Raw genomic sequence first — 19608 nt, forward strand, 5'->3', positions numbered from 1 at the left:
CCCACAAATAGTGTTGCAACTGAAATTAAAGTCAGAAGCTAGAATATTTATGTTTATGTAGCTATCAGGAATAGCTCTTGGAACTACTGACTCAATGAAGATATTTATCATCCATGCCTTCTTTCAAGTCCACAATGGTAGGTCATGTACATTAACCTTAAGAATCTGGAACTAATTGTTAAGGTCCTTCGACTGACACTATACTCTCAGGTATGGCGGGATCTGTAAGCAGTTGGCATCTGATGAGTCTGATGAAAGGGGCTACATTCAAGCAGTGAGGGCTAAGGAGATGCTTGAAGAAACAAACCCCTGATACACAATTTCAATCCTGTGGCATGGCTCTGGACTGCTGTGAGCAGACCAGTGTGGCAGTCAGCCATAAGAAATAAGGCTGCTACTTGTAGCAAAGGATTAAGATCAACCACCAGATTAAGAGGCCAAGCAGCAAAAAGCCACAGACTCTGCAAGCACTGGCCCAGGCTAGAGTTCCAAGGTCAGTCTGTATGTATGATGATACCATGTTGGGTCACACTGGGAAATTTTTGGTGACACAAACACACACATTAAAAATGTATGTGTATATATACACAGATACATATATTTATATATCACATATACACATACACTATTTTTAATGTGCATACTTATATACAATTTAAATGTATATATAAACATGTATATTTTCAGCAACCTGCAGTGATAACTTGAGTGAGCTAAAACAAAATTAAAACAAAAACACCAGCAATATTCTACTAAAGAAATATTACTTTGACATATGATAGACCTCACAAAATATACTATCCAGCGACTCTAGAACCTAGCTGGTTATCAGAATCATCAAGCTTTTTAAAACTATCCTTTCTAAGTCATGCCTAAGACCTTTTTTATTTGAATCTCTGAGGCTGAAGTCCACAAATCTATATATTAAAAAACAAAACAAAATATAAAACAACAACCTGATCGCTTAAGTTGTGGAACTGCTTATATTTATATTACAAATATAAAAATGTCTGGCCTGACCCTGAAGGACAACATTGAAACAAGAGGGCAAAGGAGATGTTACCACAGATGGTCCCTCACTTAAGACGGTTCAGCCTAATGATTTTTTGACTTTAAAATGGTGCAAAAGCAATATCCATTCAGTAGAAACTGTACTTCGAGTACCCATACAACCATTCTGTGTTCCACTTTCAGTGCAGTATCCAATAAATTGCATGAAATATTCAACACTTCATTATCAAATAGGCTTCGTGTTAGATGACTTTGCCCAACTGTAGGCTAATGTCAGCGTTCTGAGCACATTTAAGGCAGGGCTAGGCTAAGCTATGACGTTCAGTAGGTTAGGTGTATTAAATGCATTTTGACTTATGATATTTTCAGCTGACGATGGGTTTATTGGGACACCACCCCACTGTAAGTTGAGGAGTAACTGTATTTGTACCATGCCTGTGCCCCAACAGAAGTATCTTTAAAGTCAATAATAACATGATACTAAATGCCCTAGTAGCTGTTCCAGATGTGCCCAGATATGCCACTATCCAGCTAATGACATAAAGTGATCAAAGAATCATATTTTTATGGGCGAAGTATCATTATCTATTTCATCAAAAAAGTAACCCAGACTAGGTTCCTACTGTCCCAAAATGCTGGGTGAGACATCTTTGGTGTTGGAGTCCTGCTATTAAATAGATCTTTTGTGGAAGACTTTCTCACAGTAATAAAATCCCACAGTGTTCTGTATTATTATAATTTTGAGGAAAGAGAAAGTGCAGGGTTGGAGCCAGAGAGATGGATTAAAATCCTGGCTCCAGTACTTACTAGCTGTGTAGCATTTTTTAATTCCTTCAACTTTCTGAGCTTCAGATTCTTTCTTTGTAAAATGGGAATAACAGTGCCTAGCATTTGTGGTTATTCTGAGGATCGGTGAACATAACATTTGTAAAGCACCAGCACAAATTCAATAATTAATGGTAGTAGCTGCTGCTACTTTTATTAAAATAATCTGCCAAGTCCCAGTTGCATACACTATCATCACTGTGGTTAACTGTGAATGTTTTCCTGGGATTTTGTAAAAACCCATCTAGACCCACAAAGAAGAAAATCAAATCATTTTCTCCACTAGTTTTGTGATGGTATTTTACATTTCCTCTTCTGAAGGAAGAAGATGCTTGAGGGAATAATTATCATGAATCTTAATATTTCAAAAAATAGTCCTTAGATGAATCTCTCATCACTGCTTAGCATTTATAATAAGAATTAAATCCAGATAGTTGACTTAAGCTTAATTTCTCAAGTACATTTCAAGTTCAACTCACTTTTGAGTTAATGGGACATTCATCACAAATATGGCCTTTGTATACATCAAACCCACCTAATGAGGAAACATACTTCACCTGTGCTTTCAAGGTGGAATCCAAGAAAATTTTTTTACAAAGCAAACTTGATTTTTTTAAGACTTTTTGTATTTCTTAAAAATCTTCTAAGGCATCTGAATATGTCAAGTACAGGTATTATAAAATAATGTCCTGACTCATCAGGTTTACCTTGAGAACTGTGAATACTAGTAATATTAGCTAAAATTGAATTTTTATTTAGAAATGACTTATATGAATTAATCTTCAGGACAATTCTATATGGAGTCAAATATTATTTTTTCCACTTTACTGCTGAGGAAAGTGAGGCTTGGAAACATTGAGTAACTGGCTGAATGTCATACAGCCAGGGTTCAAACCCAGGTCTGGCTAACAGCGAAGTCTATGCTACTCACCACAGGGACATCCTGTTTCTCAAGAACCTCACAAGTTCAGCAGAATTCATGTGCATAAAGCTTTTCACAGTATTTCATCTTTTATAGATGAGAAAGGAAAGCTGTGGGTATGGCTTGGGAGAATGGAAACACTGCAAATTCAGTGCACTTGGAACTTGAAAACTAATACCTTCTGCACAATGAAGGAATTACTGTCTTCAAGGTGCCATAAAAAAAAAAATCTCCTTGTCATTTTTATTTCTTGTCTCTCTGCCTTCTTATATAATTATATTAGGAATTGAAAAATAAAAATAATTTTAAAGTTTCTATTTGGAGTGCTGGGCAGAACACTGCTCATCTTGTACATAAGTAACCCTTAAAACTACAGATATTTTTTCTTTTTCTTTTTTTTTCCATTTCTCTCACTTTACACACACATATATATATATGACAATGTATATAAGAATATAAAATGTGTGTTATATATTACATATGAATATATATTTTTATATATTACATACACATATATATTATCCATGTCTTGCCTTTATTCCTAGTTTCTCTAAGGACTGACTACCCGAATGTTTAGACTGAGTGTTGAGAAATCCACCATAGCTCAAAGATCCCAGGATAGGCCCTGAGGTCACAGATACCAAGAAAAGAAGAAGGAGGAGACAAGAGGAAGGTGACAAGATTTATAGTGGGGGGAAAAAAGATGAGACCAAAATGCTTTTAGTTGGAATGGCTCGGAATGAAAACTGGACGCCTAAATGCATTTTGCTGTTAAATCTCAACTTGCACTGTTGCTTTTTAAAGTATTGTCCTGCACTGGGCTCCACTGACTTCCAGCAAGAGGCTGAAACTTATTCAGTGAAGTAGTCCAGCTTTTGCTGGACTAGCTTATGGCCTCAGGCCCAGAGCTGAGTAAGGGCTGCCTCTAAGAGTCAAAGATTCCCCTTGGGAAAAGCCAGAATAAGCTAGAAACATTAGAAGAGGAGATGTTTCATCTCCATTTTAGTATTTGCTAAGCTCTCCCTCCTTCCCGGCTAGATTCAGGGGTAACATTGGCACCAGCTTCAGAAAACAGATGCTAACATTTCCCTCAGCTAATAGTCAAGGTGATGGTGCTAGGTTTGGGCTGGGAGTTCTTAGCTGTCCATAAGAGAAGGCAAAGATTAAAACGAAAGCAGAATGAGCAGTGAGGAATAGCCCCCCACCCCAGAACACACCTCACTCACCTCCTCTGTTGACCCTCCAAAGAGCCAGAAGCTCTGCTTGAACATCACCATAAGTATTCACTGCATCCTCCCCTTTCTTTGCCCAGAGTAGGCTTTCCTCACTCCGGATCAGGGGAAATGAAAGCACAGTAACATTAAGTGATTAAGTGCTGAAGGGGAAGAAAAAGTATATATATATTTGCTTTCCTGATTGCCTGGACAGTGAAGCCTAACTGGGGCGTCTTCTGGAAGTGGCCTCTCAGGCATTTCACCTGTAAGTCTCATCACCCTGTGTTTGCTCTCAGTCTGTTCTATGCCACAGTTGTTATTTTTTCCCAAATGCAGCTCTGCCTTTTAGAATGGCCTGAGGCAGAGCAGGAATAACCACAAGGTGGTTTGTCCTTAGTACTCTCTAAGCAGCCCCTCCTCTCCCACTGCCTAACCAGAGAGACCTGGCCCTCCAATGGAGCATGTCTTCTGGGGTGCTCCAAGTCCTAGATTTGTCCACCAACATTAAAGCAGTTCCTGGGCCTCCTGCTAAGTAACTATCTAACTGTTTAGACCTTCACTTTCCTTCAGCCCCCAGGTCATTTGACTAAACAGATTGGAGCCACCTAGATAACTCTGTTTTTGCCCACCTTTCCTCGCTTCCCTACTGCCTCTAAGAAAACTCATTTACTTTCCTGGCCCAGGAGAACAGTCATGCTCTTGACTCCACCCCATGTTCCATCTCCTCCAGGTAGATGGTCTACAAATTACCTCCTTTCTCTATTAAAATTCTCTCCTCCTCCAGATTCTCCTCTGTAGGCAGTAATGAATAACTTTCCAGGCTGAGCACAGAACATGGCACACTGCATGCGCTCAATTAAGATATGGCTGATCAAAAAAAGTATATGTGGTCCTTCCCTCAAGCAGGGCAGCCACGTTACACAATTCCAGGGGCACCATTATGTTTCATCTGAGCACAGAACATGGCACACTGCATGCGCTCAATTAAGATATGGCTGATCAAAAAAAGTATATGAGGTCCTTCCCTCAAGCAGGGCAGCCACGTTACACAATTCCAGGGGCACCATTATGTTTCATCAGGTGTTAATGGTGCCTCCTGAGTTGTATACCAAAATGGAAGTACCCTCAAACATCCTTTCTAAAACAACTATCACAGTATTCACACAATTTTTTCAAAAAATTATGGCCCTATAAAGAATGAGTGTCTTCTGAAAACCAGTTTAAAAAAGCAAGTTTGTTTTCTTCCAAGAAGTTTTCAAATTAGAAATCAGACACACCCTCAAAGTTTTACTGCCAGATTAAGGGAAAGAGGAAAATAAAATCCAAGTACAGATATCTTATCACTTTATTACAGCTCTAAGCTTTTAATCCTATATAAAAACACACGTTTGGAAGAATAGCAAAATATTTATTAAAAAGTCTGTGTTGGTATATTGGTTTTAAGAGAAAGAATCCCAAAACCAAATGATCCAAACACTAACCTAATATGTTTGATTTGGGAGTTCTTTGCCAAGACTGACTCCAAAGTATAGATAAATCAAATAAACTCACTGAACCAAATCTTTAGAATTGCTGTTTCAGAACTTCAGGAATCACGAAAGAATCTAGGTGTGTAACCACACAGGATCTTAGCCTAAGCCATTTGCCAAGACATACAAATACTTCAAGACCCTCCTTCTGCATATGCAAGAAACCTACGTAAATCTAACTTTTACATTATGCTTTCTTTAGATACATTTACCCAGACATGTTTTACAGACTGAGTAATTCAATTTGATGAACAGAGACTATACTGAGATTTTAAGCAAATGAAAGTTTGGTATAAAAAAAAAAAAAAGTAAAATGGATTTAAGGTCTCAAACCAACACTATAGAACAAACTATTTCCTTATTCTGGAGTGGCATAGTTACCCTGAGTTAAAGGCAAGCCTTGTTTGAGTAGAGAAGTGAGTCTTCTAGCCAATTGTTTGCTAACCTAGTGGGTAAATTGTACCCAAAGCACCAGTGAATGCTAAATGTGTTGTCCTTCATTGGACAGGATCTAAGTGGTTGCCACTGCATATAATTCAGCTGAATTGAGAGGAACTGTGCTGTTCAGATGTCTAAAGCAGCGACAATTTAAGGAAGACCAGCCTCTCTCTCGCTGAAAATTTAATGACTTCCTATTGCCTTCCTGTTGTAGTTCAAAATACTTAGCCCCCCAAAATAGATGACTTAAGTAAATTTGTGTTTATCTCACCAGCTGCATCTCTTGATAATCTCCCCACACGTGAGTGTGTGCATGAGCTCACACACGCATGCATGCACACACACAATGCACTCTAATCTCCAGCCATGCTAGACTGAGTGCAAGATTGGAAATGCCCCCCCACCCACACTCTCTTCACCTCCACTTCTTTGTACATGCTGTTCTCCCTGCTGGCTATAGTTTTCTTTTCTTCGTTCACCTGGCCAACTTCTTATCTTTCAGCTGAGACACAGCCTGGACAAGACCTTCTCTGGGAAGCCTTCCTTGAACCTCCAAGCCTGGCTTGGTTAGCTACTCTCTGTGTTCTCACAGGGCTCTGCCCCCATTATAGCATGCAATATAGTTTCATATTTAGTTATATTTCCTCCCAATAAACTATAAACTCTCTGATAACAAGAACCTCAAACCTGGCTCAGTAAAACTTGCTTACTAAACAAACACCAGATGTTGACTTATCCCTCTTCTGACCATCTTTATGCTTTATTACTGCTGTCCACTTGAACAAGTTAAAAGAACAGATACCTGAAATATATTAAGGAAATGGAGATTTCTCTGTAAACCATCCTGCAGATAAGCCATTCTACTTAAATTTCAATTCATAAGATTCTTGATTTGCTTTAGGTTTGTGCCTTAAATATTTGAAAGAACAGGAAAAATCCACTAAACCAGCATACACAATTCAGTGCAAACTATATTCAAGCTATAGGACCATCCAGAAAGGGGAGTTGCTAAATTGGGAAGGTTTGATGAAAATTCCCAGGTTTAGGTTTGTGCCTTAAATATTTGAAAGAACAGGAAAAATCCACTAAACCAGCATACACAATTCAGTGCAAACTATATTCAGGCTATAGGACCATCCAGAAAGGGGAGTTGCTAAATTGGGAAGGTTTGATGAAAATTCCCAGGTTTTGATGAAAGTAATGGACACAGAAAATGTTAGTGAAGGGAAAGAGATGCAGGATGGGTAGAATGCAGATAAACAGGAGAAAACAGAGAACAAAACCTGGCTTGCCTTCCTTACACAGAAACCTGCCAGGAACAAAGAGTGAGTGGGGGGGGAAGTCTACTTTGCTAAAAACCAAATTTCAGCCAGTCCTTACCCTCTGCCCTGGAGAGCCATCACGTCCCTGTGGACCACCACCTCCTGGGATACCCTAGGTAGATAGAACAAGGACAAAAAAGAGTCAGATTCACAGGAATAAGTCACTCTCTCACCCAGCTTTCCTAAAATAGATCGAGATGTCCAAACAAACCTCATAGCATAATGGTGAGCCCTTTGTGACTCGGAATTCAGACCTGGAAGTTACTCATGGGAAAGCAATGTCACCCACCAGGGCTCACCCTGGGGAGCAATAGTGTAGCTTAAAGTAAATGAATACAGGCAAACAGTCTTTAATATGGAAACCACTTATTGCCAAGATTACAGCTGACTTTGGAAGCTACAGCCTTTTTTTTTTTTTTTTAACATGGCAAAGCTCTAGAGCTGAGATAAATCTACTGAAAAATAAAAATAATACCTGTGGACCAGGAAGTCCCGTATCTCCTTTCTCTCCTTTTTCACCCGGCATTCCCTGAATATCCAAAAGTACACGGAGTTATGTTCACATAGGCAAAGTCTTAGTCCTGTCTTTTCCCCTCTCTGACTGAATATTTTCAACATTAAATTGCTTTCATGCTTGCACCCAAATGGAGTGTATCTCACATATGCTACGCCATTTATGTAAACATTCCTACAGAGCTCACCATTTGTACACCAGAATAGTTTTAACACAGAATATACAGTCCGATAGGACTAAGCTGATACTGTAAATACATGCAGGGGGAATTGAACGTTTCAAAATTATTTATAGTTTAGATCTTAAAATCTCATATCTGTATAGATTTGTTTTGTTTTTACTGGAAAAATGTAAGAATAGAGTATGGAATATAAGAATGGAAAGCAAATACAGAACCTTGCAGGTAGTAAGAACTCAGCAAATGTTTATTATTAGTTCTAGTAATTATACACATAGACATGTTAATTCTTGCTAAAATGTAAAAATAGCAGTCAGAGAAAACCTCCCAGCTAGGGAAAACCATTCTATGTGCAGAAAGATTGCTAAAAAGTATGTTTGAAAGGATCTAATTGCTTCAAATATTATTTAGAGAAGTTGGTTTTATTCTTTAAATCTGGATCCCTACAGTAAGATTAATGAAGATCAGTGAATGGAATTAAATTTGCTTTCAATGGTAAGAAATAGCTTTTCAAAGAAACGCAGCTGTATACAATAAAGTACACTGTCTTCTACAGTAAGATTAATGAAGATCAGTGAATGGAATTAAATTTGTTTTCAATGGTAAGAAATAGCTTTTCAAAGAAACGCAGCTGTATACAATAAAGTACACTGTCTAAAATCTAAAATGCTCAGTGGACCGCACACTTTAATGCTAATTGAGATAAAGATCAGGAATAAATGGCTTTTGTTAATCTACATCTGCTTACTACAAATAAATAATGAAAATCTTAAATGCATATAACATTTGTTACTTTCTAGATGTTATTACATTCATTAAGGATTTAGTCAAACAAGAAAAAGGGCTATACTCTCACCTTAAGCCCTGTTTTGCTTGTATAGACACAATGTTTGTTTCTGTACCTCCCCTTCGTGCATGTACTGTTTGTTAAAAGAGCCTCCTTAGATGACCAAAAAATCATCTAAGGGCACAGCTAACGAATGGACCCTTAATCATTACTTTCTGTGCGGCTGAGGCTCATTATTAAGACACAGAAGACAAAAGTTTATTCTTTGTAACCTCATGGAAGAGTGTTATAGAGTAATAAAACTCATCTGAATGTTTGCACACAACTCACGGGCATTCCTTGAATAGACAGACCACTTGGTCCTTGGGGTCCAGGGGGACCCTGAGGTCCTGGAGGGCCTGTTTCACCCCGAGGGCCATCTGGTCCCTGGAAATCACAAGAAAAAAGTCAGCCCAGAAGCATATTAGACTCTGATATCTAGCAGACATTTCTGCTTAGAGCACTTATAATTCATTTCCTTATAAAATTTTTCCTAAGACACACTCACAGGATAACAGGACATCAAGCCTCAAGCAATTCACCTCCCAGGCAAAATGTAAAACCATAAGAGTCAACACACAGAGATTGCTGTAGCTTTATTGTTTTTTCTTCCATAAATAAGAATGCCGTGCCAATTATGTGAGTAACTAGACCCCCCACACTCCATAACAAATTAAAATGGCATAAGTGCTTCAAGACCACCCTCCTGGTCTGTGAAGGTTCACACCACCCCGAGGACCTACATTCTCTCCAACTCCAGGACTGTCAACTACCTACCTCAGGGGCACTCCTCTGATTTATTGAGGACTTTGCACCTGGCTTCTGTCTTCTTCCTCATCTTGATTCTGCCCTTTCACTATACGTCTTCAATGTCCACTGAAAGACCTACTCTGTGCTTAATATTATTTGATATTTTTTCTTTCAGGATCAAGCATCCCTTTACATCAGCAACCCTTACTTCTATAGTTTGGACCTTGTGGCTTAGCTAAAACTACACCACCTCTGTGATCTTAGACCCAGAAAACCTCCTGATCCTCAACCTCTTTTTCTTCCCTGTCTCATTCTGACTCCCAACTAAAGCTATTCTTTTATTAAGACCTGGGTATCCTTTTAAATCTGTATCATCTTTGTATTCTTGGAGCAAAGAATACAAAGAACAAGCAAAATGGAGCAAAGTGGGGATAAATAATGAGTACAGACTAAGACCTGTTAAGATTTAGGTGCAGGGTAATAACCACATGGAAATGTCCAACAGTCTGGGAGTCAGGCGAGGTCTAAACTGGGGTGGATTTTGGAGTAGTTGAAGACATGTTCGTGGATGAGATTATTAAGGAGAATGGGTTGATAGAGTGAAAGAGGAAATGGATAAAAATGAGATAAAACACAGGTACGAAGGAGAGGAAGGGAAGCCTGAGAAAGAATCTGAAATGAAAAAGCCTAGGAATTAGGAGAATATGCATGGAGTGGTGTAATGTGTAGAAAAGTCCAAAGGAGGAGAAAATTTCAAATAGAGAGGTGTCCGATCATGTCAATTGTTGTAGAGAACTCGAGTAAAATAAGAATTAAACCATAGCCTATGGAACTGGTAAGAAGCAACTGGTGACTTTAATGAGATAATCTCACAGGACTCCTAAGGGAACAGAAATCAAATGTGGGCTGAGAATTACTTGAGGGGTGAGGATAAAGCAGCACTGAATGTGACTGTTCTTACAAGAAGCACAGTGTAAGGGGAAGGGAAGGGGGGAGCTAGATTTTAAAAGCTAAGATGGAGAAAGCAAGTAAGCAACTTATATATATTACTTAATATTTATAATGGTTTAATAATACATCATTTATATATTACTGAGGAATTGAGAATAGAGTAGAAGGGCAGAAAGTAGGTGGTCTCATTTTACTGTGTAAAATATGAGACAAAAATGACTAGGAGACACCAACAACAGGGCTGCCTTATGCTTGCAAATTCCTATTTTCTGTATGCTGCAACAAAATAAAAAGTAATACATATTGGGGCTTTCCATAGTGAAGGCATAATTCATCTATTCCTACACCATGCATATTGGTGGACATGTGAGCATCTTTTGTCCAGTAATACTTTTTCCAAAAACCACTACTTAGTTGTATCTGTGATGCCTCAAAATCATCACATAGAAACAACCATAGCAGTCCTGTGGATTTCCAAAAACCACTTAGTTGTATCTGTGATGCCTCAAAATCATCACATAGAAACAACCATAGCAGTCCTGTGGGAATTGGTAATTGGAAGAAATAGGTGAATCTTTGGATAACCAAACGTCTATGAAGTAATTTATCTTCATGATTAGAAACGTCATCCAGGGAAATTATGAAAAAAACAACAACATTATGCTGACAGGGGTGTTGGGAGGAGGAAGCCAGAATCAACTGTAGTTCATGGACACTGTCCTTGGGTCAAACCAAAGAAGACCCAGGGCACCCTCGTTTGAGAAGAGGCCTCCAACCCCGCTGGCTTTTCTTATAGCACCGTAAGAGATGGAGCCAAGTAAGATACATCAAGTCTGTCTCAGAAAACGAAATAAAACAATCAAAAAAGGAGACGGCTGATGGCTTTCATTCACTTGCTTCCTTCTTATCCCTACCTTTGCTCCTACCTTGTTTCATCTGTTTCCAATTTCACAGTAAAAAGTTTTGTGGCGTTCTCTTTTCCATGAATAAATGCTATGCTAATTTAGTAAGTAACCAGATTGGAGCAGTAAGTCAAGCAAGATGGATGGAGAAGAGACGTGGAGCAATATGGTGAAAATGAGACGGGAAGTCAAATCGTAAAGGACCTGAAACGCCATGCCAAAGAGGGTGAACTGTATTCTCAAGGAAATAGCACATGACTGCAGGTTTCTGAAGAGTGTGATAATATCCAGCACAGACTTTAAGGAAATTAATCTGGGGATAGATGAGAAAATCAAACCATTCAGAAAGTCAAGCCATAGGAGAGAGGGGACCAGTCAGAAGATTTGCCAAAAGCCAGATAGAAAATAGTGAGGCCTGAACTCAATTAGTGGCTGGGCTTCTGCCAGTCCTTAGGATGCCTTTGTGCAAAGTAGAAAACTATGTGCCTTGTCATGGCTGGGCATGGCCAGGGACTCCTGGCTGGACCCTTTGTACAGTGTACAACCTGAACCACCACATGTGGTGGCCTTGGGTGGTGAGAATGGAAAACAGAGCTGTGTGCTTGGTTATACATAGTGCCAAGAAAGGAGGAAGAATCCAGACCCTGAGAAATTACCTAGAAGGGGCTCAGGCCAAGTTGTGATTCTCTGTGATTCCTCTAAAGATACATTTTTGTTGTAGAAGGAGCAAGAGAAGATTGTACAGAAGACAGAACTACCTTGGAGACTAAACCACTCAGAACACTGACTCTCTTCTGAGTTAGTATTCTTTTTGATTAAAAAGCACAAGTCTTTAAAATTAAGGAAAAAAGGTTAGACACAGCTTTGATAAAAATATAAGGAGTTTTAGATTGCAAGGGTAAATTAAATCATATTTAACTCCAAAATGATGGCTGATTACGAGAAAGTGAAAAGCGAGCAAGTGAGCACATTACCTTCGGGCCCCGTTCACCTTGTTGGCCCTTTGGTCCTCGGAGTCCTGGACCACCCTGGCAGACAGATGTTAAGTATTAGCTCAAAGACAGATCTCAAAACAGTATATTCATCCATTATATAAAAATAATATGGATTATGTCATTATTATTTTATGTAAAGGCCAACACATTGTGTAATGTATATGTTCATCATAATCCTTAACTGGAAATTTGCCACCCGACCCCAGCCCACCCCGAAAATGATTTCATAGTTTGAGAAAACTTGCTATGCCAAATCCTTTTAAATCTTAAACAATTATAGGATTTATTTATTCAGTGATTATTTAAAACTACTGTTACTGATGCAAGGAATAAAATATGTTAACCTCAAATTATGTTTTACACTATAACTTTAAGATGAAATTATTCAATTAAATTGTAAAAAGCACATGAAAGTAGCAGCAACTTAATTTTCCTTATTTATCCAAAAAGCAATTAAATTAGTGTTTCTAAAACATTAGTCATTTGCATTTTCCCTCAATATTTTTGCCATATTAACATACCGCCATTATTATTTAATAGCAATTTTCTTTACATAAACATATATCTACATATATAATGAATACTTGTATATATGTGATCTATTCTTTGTATATATGTTTGTATATATTCTTTGAATATTTTAATTGACTGACAAATATATTTTAAAAGCGAATATAATAACATTACAGTAAATGGAAAAAAGTATCACTTGCTGAAAATATAAGGTAACCTTAAAAATAAATATACTATAAATAATATTAAATCTAGCTAGATTTTGTTCCTGTTGAAGTCTGTGAGCCAAGAGTTTTCTCTTTGATCCCTAAAGGGATCAAAAACATACATTGGGGAAAAGATTGCCTCTTCAGTAAATGGTGCTGGGAAACTACTGTATGTAGAAGAATGAAACTAGACATGCACCTGTCACCATATACCAAAATCAACTCAAAATGGATTCAAGACTTAAATATAAGACCTGAAACTGTAAAATTACTAAGGGAAAATATAGGTGAAACACTTCAGGAATTACATCTGGACACAGACTTTATGAACATGAGCCCAAAAGCACAAGAAACAAAAGAAAAAATAAACAAATGGGACTATATCAAACTAAAAAGCTTCTGCACAGCAAAGGAAACAATGAACAGAGTGAAACAACAACCTACAGAGTGGGAGAAAATTTTTGCTAACTATGCATCCAACAAGGGATTAATATCCATAATATACAAGGAACTCAAGCAATTATACAGTAAAAAAACAAATAACCCAATTAAAAAATGGGCAAAAGAACCGAATAGACATTTTTCAAAGGAAGACATACGCATGGCCAATAGGTACATGAAAAAATGCTCAACATCACTAGTCATCAGGGAAATGCAAATTAAAACACTGAGATATCATCTCACCCCAAATAGACTAGCAATAATCAAAAAGAGTGAGAATAACAAGTGCTGGCGAGGATGCGGAGAGAGGGGAATGCTCCTATACTGTTAATGGGACTGTAAATTAGTACAACCACTATGGAAAATAGTATGGAGGTTTCTAAAAAAACTACACATAGATCCTCAACACAATCCAGCAATCCCACTTCTGGGTATGTACTCAAAGGAATGGAAATCACCATGTCAAAGGGAAACCTGCACTCCCATGTTCATCACAGCTCTGTTCGCAATAGCCAAGATATGGAACCAACCTAAATGTCCATTGATGGATGATTGGATAAGAAAACTGTGGTATATATATACACCATGGAATACTACTCTGCCATAAAAAAGAATGAAATTCTCCCATTTGCAACAACATGGATGAGCTTGGAGAAACTTATGTTGAGTGAAATAAGCAAAGCACAGAGGGATAAATACCATACAAACTCTCTCACAAGTGGGAGCTAAAAGATAAAGAAGAAAGGAAGGAAAGACCACAGTAGTGTGTCGGACTTGCAGAGGGAGAGAACATACCTAGGAATACAAAGTGAAGTGGGGAAAGGGGGATGGGAGAGAGGCTGGGGATAACCAAGGGGATAATTGGGTGGGGGACATGGGGCATAATCACAATTCGTGGTAATGGACATGCTGCCAGTATGTATCTGGCCATCACATCTTAGGAACAAGTGGTGACAATTGCTTTGTACCCCATGAAGAGTCATAACCAATAAAAACAAAACAGAATATTTAAAAATAATAATAATAATAATAATAATAATAAATAAAAACACATTTGTAAACAAAAAAAAAAAAGGGAGATGTACAAGTGTTAGGATTGCCATGTGGGCACCAGACAGAATTTCTCTTTCACCTGAGCAGAAAGATTAAAAGATCATTGAAAATGAAGTAACTTTCTTCCTGTGTGATTTCACTTTATTTCATGCTGTGTCAAGGATTACTGAAAGTAATTTTGTGTACCATCAGAAGAATACTATGTCCTTTGGGAAAATACTAAGTCAGGTGATCTTTAAGGTTTCTCCCACTTAAATTGACTCCCTCCTCAATATCAGTTGGTTACTCGCAGTCTAGACATTTAAAATACAACTACAAAATTTCATTTGATTATGTGTATATGTATCCGTATAAAATATCGCCTATAGTAATAATGTGGTACTATTTGATGTATACAGTTTAAATATGTCACAATTTTTACATAGCTTTTAACTTAATATATTTTAGAGATTTTTTTCTATGATGTTACATATTGATCTAACTCATTCTTATTAACTGTTTAATAGTTGTCTGAACCTTGGATATATAATAGTTTATTTAACCATTCTTCTATTATCAAAAATTTAGGTTTTTTTCCCCCCTTTTTGGTGGTGTTGTTGCTGTTTAAACAATACTTCAATTAATATCCTTATACATCCCCCAAGTAAAAAAGTTAGTATTTCTCAGAAGATACCAAGAAGTAGAACTATAAGTGACATTTGATGAATATGCAGATACGTTATCAAATTGCACTCCAAAATAGCTCTGCCAAGTTATATATATATCCACTAATAGTTTAAAAGGGTCTCTGTTAACTTGATACTATCAAACTACATTTTTACCAACCTGATCAGTAAAACAAAAAACAAAAAACCTTACTCTTGTTTTAATTTTCATTTCCCTGAAAACTACTAAGATTGCACATCTTTTCATAACTTTATTCTATTTGCATTTTATCCTCACTATGACTACCTACTTACACACTTTGCCCAGTTTTCTATCGGTTACATGTCTTTTTCTCTTTGATGTGTAAAATTCTCCATATATTTGAATACTATACCTTTAACTGTTATATGATATACATATGTATGTGTATATGCAGGCATATACATACACACATGTTATATATGTGGCAATTATTTTTCCCCAGTGTGTCAGACACTGTTGGCTGGCTCCCTAAGAGCCTTTTCTGACCTCCTTCTCTCTTTTACGACTGCTACTGTACAGATACTTGCTTTCCCAGCTTTTCTTTGCAACCAGAAATGGTCGTGTTAACCAGTTTTGGCCAATTTGATCAAGCAGCAACGAGTCTAAGGAAAGCAATATGAGAAACTGGAACAAGTTCAGGCCCTTGATGAAAAGTCTGAGCAACCTCATCTGCCTTCAGACCATCTACCTCTAAACCTTCTGCTGAGCAAACAATGAATGTCCTATTGTCCTAATGGTTTATACTACTGTGTTGGCCAAAGTGTCTGTTCCTTGCAGCCTAATGAATCCCAGTGAACACACACAGCCTGTCACAACTCTTTAGTTTTGTTTGTGCATCTTAAATGGTTGGTTTTTAACTGAAGATTTTATTCAAATGTGACTGTCACACAGATATTCATGCCAGCGATACCATATCTAAAAGCCAGGCACCATTATAGTTCTAATTTAATTTCCACTTTATCTCTAATCCTTTTCACTGAACATATGGCAAAGGTTCACCAAATATTTGTGGATAAAAACATCCATCCTTTTAATAAAAAAGGTAGTCTAGGCAAATGTGACATGGTTCTTCCACCTGCTTTTCTACAGATCTTTTATAGTTTAATTGATACATCATTCTGCTGTGTAAATTCTTGAATGAGGAAATAATCAAAACTATGTTCAATTATCAGACAGGATTTGTTACATATTGTTTGGGACACTATTTCTTAAATAGTTTATTACTCTTAAATATAAAATTTGAATATTGGAAATTTTGAAATATTTGAAAATTTCAAATGCTTCTCTTTAATTTTATGTCTTTTTTTCTTTTCCTCCAAGTCAGAGCTCAGCCCTTCCCTTTCAATTCCCTGCTGCTTTTTTCTCATTAGAAAGTTTAACCCTTAGGTCATAAATAAATGTTGTATGACCGGTTCCAAAGTATTGCTGATTTTAAAAAAATCTTGAAATCCCTCCAGCTACAAGTGCTTATTAATGCTGACTAAAACAAAATAAACATTATTGTAATTAAGAACTGAATCCTTAAGTATGAAGAATAAAGAACTAAACAACTATAGTAGACATGTACAGTAAGACTGCCTTTGGGGAGGATGGAGAAGATGATTGAGGCTTGCGGTAAAACTTATGTTTTAGAGCCCACACAAGACATTGAAATGTGAACTTGGGCTATGATGGGGCTGGGGTGGTGGGGGAGGGTTGAATACAAAGCACTCTTTAAAACTGCTTGGGGAGGATGGAGAAGATGATTGAGGCTTGCGGTAAAACTTATGTTTTAGAGCCCACACAAGACATTGAAATGTGAATTTGGGCTATGATGGGGCTGGGGTGGTGGGGGAGGGTTGAATACAAAGCACTCTTTAAAACTGAGAAACTTGAATGATACACTCTGAACGAGCTAGGAAAAAATAATGGCCCACTATCAGGTGTATGTCTAAGATATTCTTTCTCTCTTAGTTATGTCAGTAGGAGAAAATGTCTCCCCAAGGAAATATTAATATTCCCTTCAAAGTGGTTTTCAGTTGGTTTTACACACAGAAGCTTAGCAGAGCAAACACAGACATTCACAAGAGAAATATAGTCCAAACAAAAGCTCAGAATATTCCCAGAGATAAAGTTTCAAATAATACGAACTTAAATATACTCACACATACACACACACACACACACACAAAATCACAAAATACAGGTGGAAACAAGTTATGATGAGTAAAATTAGCATGAAAAAGTATGGCAGAATCAAAACCACATGTACTGCAAATTTTCAAAATATAAAATAAAGAATATAAGCTGTAATTTATTATTTAGAGAAAAATTGTTTTGAAAGAAGTACAAAGAAATGATGAACAAATAATCAGGAAGATTTGAAAAGAAACCAAATATAACTTCTAGATATGCAAAATATATGAAGAGTAAAATAGGAGANACACACACACACAAAATCACAAAATACAGGTGGAAACAAGTTATGATGAGTAAAATTAGCATGAAAAAGTATGGCAGAATCAAAACCACATGTACTGCAAATTTTCAAAATATAAAATAAAGAATATAAGCTGTAATTTATTATTTAGAGAAAAATTGTTTTGAAAGAAGTACAAAGAAATGATGAACAAATAATCAGGAAGATTTGAAAAGAAACCAAATATAACTTCTAGATATGCAAAATATATGAAGAGTAAAATAGGAGATATGAAGAGTAAAATTAGAAATCGAAATGTAACTCTAGTTGGAGTTTCAGAAAAAGAGATGATTAACAGAGGCAAATTTCAAAGAGATAATGACAGAATATTTCAGATTTAGTGAGAAACATTGATGTTCATATTCATGAAGTACAAAAAATTCCAAAAAGGCAAAATGACAAGAACCATAAAAGTCCAGACCAAGACATTATATAGTGAAAATTCAGAACACCAAAGACAAAAGCATCATGAAAACAAGCAGGGAGAAAAGACACGTTTCCCACAGAAGAATTTCAGTTTTGACAGCTGACTTTCCAATAGAAACAATGAAAGCCATAAAACAGTGTAATTGAAATTATAGTGTTGAAAGAAAATTGACCTTGAATTGTACCTCCAGTTTTTTAGTTTACAAAGTCATCTGATTGCTTTAATTGACATCAATGTTAAATTGGAATTTCTTAAGCGAGATAGGAGGTTTACTGTTCTCTCATATTAAAATATTAGCTGGTAGATGGTCCAAGGTAATAGAGCATCTTTACCATGTAAAGTAGTATGAAGACCTACATTGCTTCCATCTTATCACTCTATTAATGCCTTAGGATGTTGCTTATCAAAGCTAGCATATTCTCATTCTAGCCAGTTGGAAAAGGAGAAATGGTTAACAGCATTCGGTTTTCATTTAAGAACAGTACTCAAGTGTAGGAAAACATCCTTTCACTCATATTCTATTGACCAGAACTTAGTCATAAGGTCACACCTACTTACACTGGATTCTAAGAGATCATTTCCCTAGCTGGATGGTAATGTGCTTAGCTAAAACTCAGGGGATTGTATTACTATAAAGAAGCAGTGGGAATGAATGTAAGAACAATTAGCAAACTCCGTAATTATCTCAAAACTATCTGTTGACAACATTTCAGATATGTCAGAAATAAAAACATTTTAGATGAACAAAAACTAAGACTATACTATCAATAGTCTCTCATTAAAGGAACATCCAAAGGACTGAACCTACATTCATGATTTACATTGGGGTTTACTCTTGGTGTAGTACATTCTCTGAGTTTGGACAAATGTGTTTAATTAAATAAGAAGTAGGCCTGAGGCTATTTCCCTATTTTTGAGTTCCTGTGTAACACACTGTAACCTAACTTAAGTAAACAGACTGAAACCTAATTTAGGAGTACATTTTTTCTAACAAATAGCTAAGTTTCAGCCAATCACAAACAGCTGGGTTACAGCCAATTGCAGGCAGCCAACTAATCAGACCTGCCCAAATAAGGAGGATGCCTAGTTGTAGCCAATTAGGTGATTTCTTCACTTTGCTTTCCTGTTTGACCCATGAAAGCTCCCTGCTCACACTGCTGGATAAAGCTCACGGAACCTCTTCTGCTTCTGAGTGCTGCCTGATTCATGAATTGTTCTTTGCTCACATGAACTGTTAAATTTAATTTTTCTAATTTCCTTTTAACAAATGTATAATGACATGTATCCACCATTACAGTATCATACACAATAGTTTCTCTGCCTTAAGTTATTCTGGTTCTTTTTTTTTTTTTTTTTCCTTTTCTTTGTCTTTTTTCGTGTCCGGTAACGGATCGCAACCCTCAGTGTCGCGCTCGTACCGGACCGGGACCGGCAACGGGATCGCAA

The 19608-nt window shown here is 37.0% G+C and overlaps 1 protein-coding gene across 1 annotated transcript in view; it reads right to left on the reverse strand.

Annotated features, from left to right (window-relative positions):
• The window catches only part of COL14A1 (collagen, type XIV, alpha 1), a 165143-nt gene that overhangs the window by 39678 nt on the left and 105857 nt on the right, over positions 1-19608 (reverse strand). The window contains exons 32-35 of the mRNA XM_008579625.1: positions 12357-12410; positions 9071-9166; positions 7737-7790; positions 7320-7373 (exon numbers count right to left, since the gene is read on the reverse strand). Of these exons, the coding sequence (XP_008577847.1) occupies positions 7320-7373; positions 7737-7790; positions 9071-9166; positions 12357-12410 (258 nt within the window). The remainder of the gene's footprint in view (positions 1-7319; positions 7374-7736; positions 7791-9070; positions 9167-12356; positions 12411-19608) is intronic.

Source organism: Galeopterus variegatus, unplaced genomic scaffold (assembly GCF_000696425.1).
Source record: "Galeopterus variegatus unplaced genomic scaffold, G_variegatus-3.0.2 Scaffold1931, whole genome shotgun sequence".
In the NCBI taxonomy this organism is placed as follows: domain Eukaryota; kingdom Metazoa; phylum Chordata; class Mammalia; order Dermoptera; family Cynocephalidae; genus Galeopterus; species Galeopterus variegatus.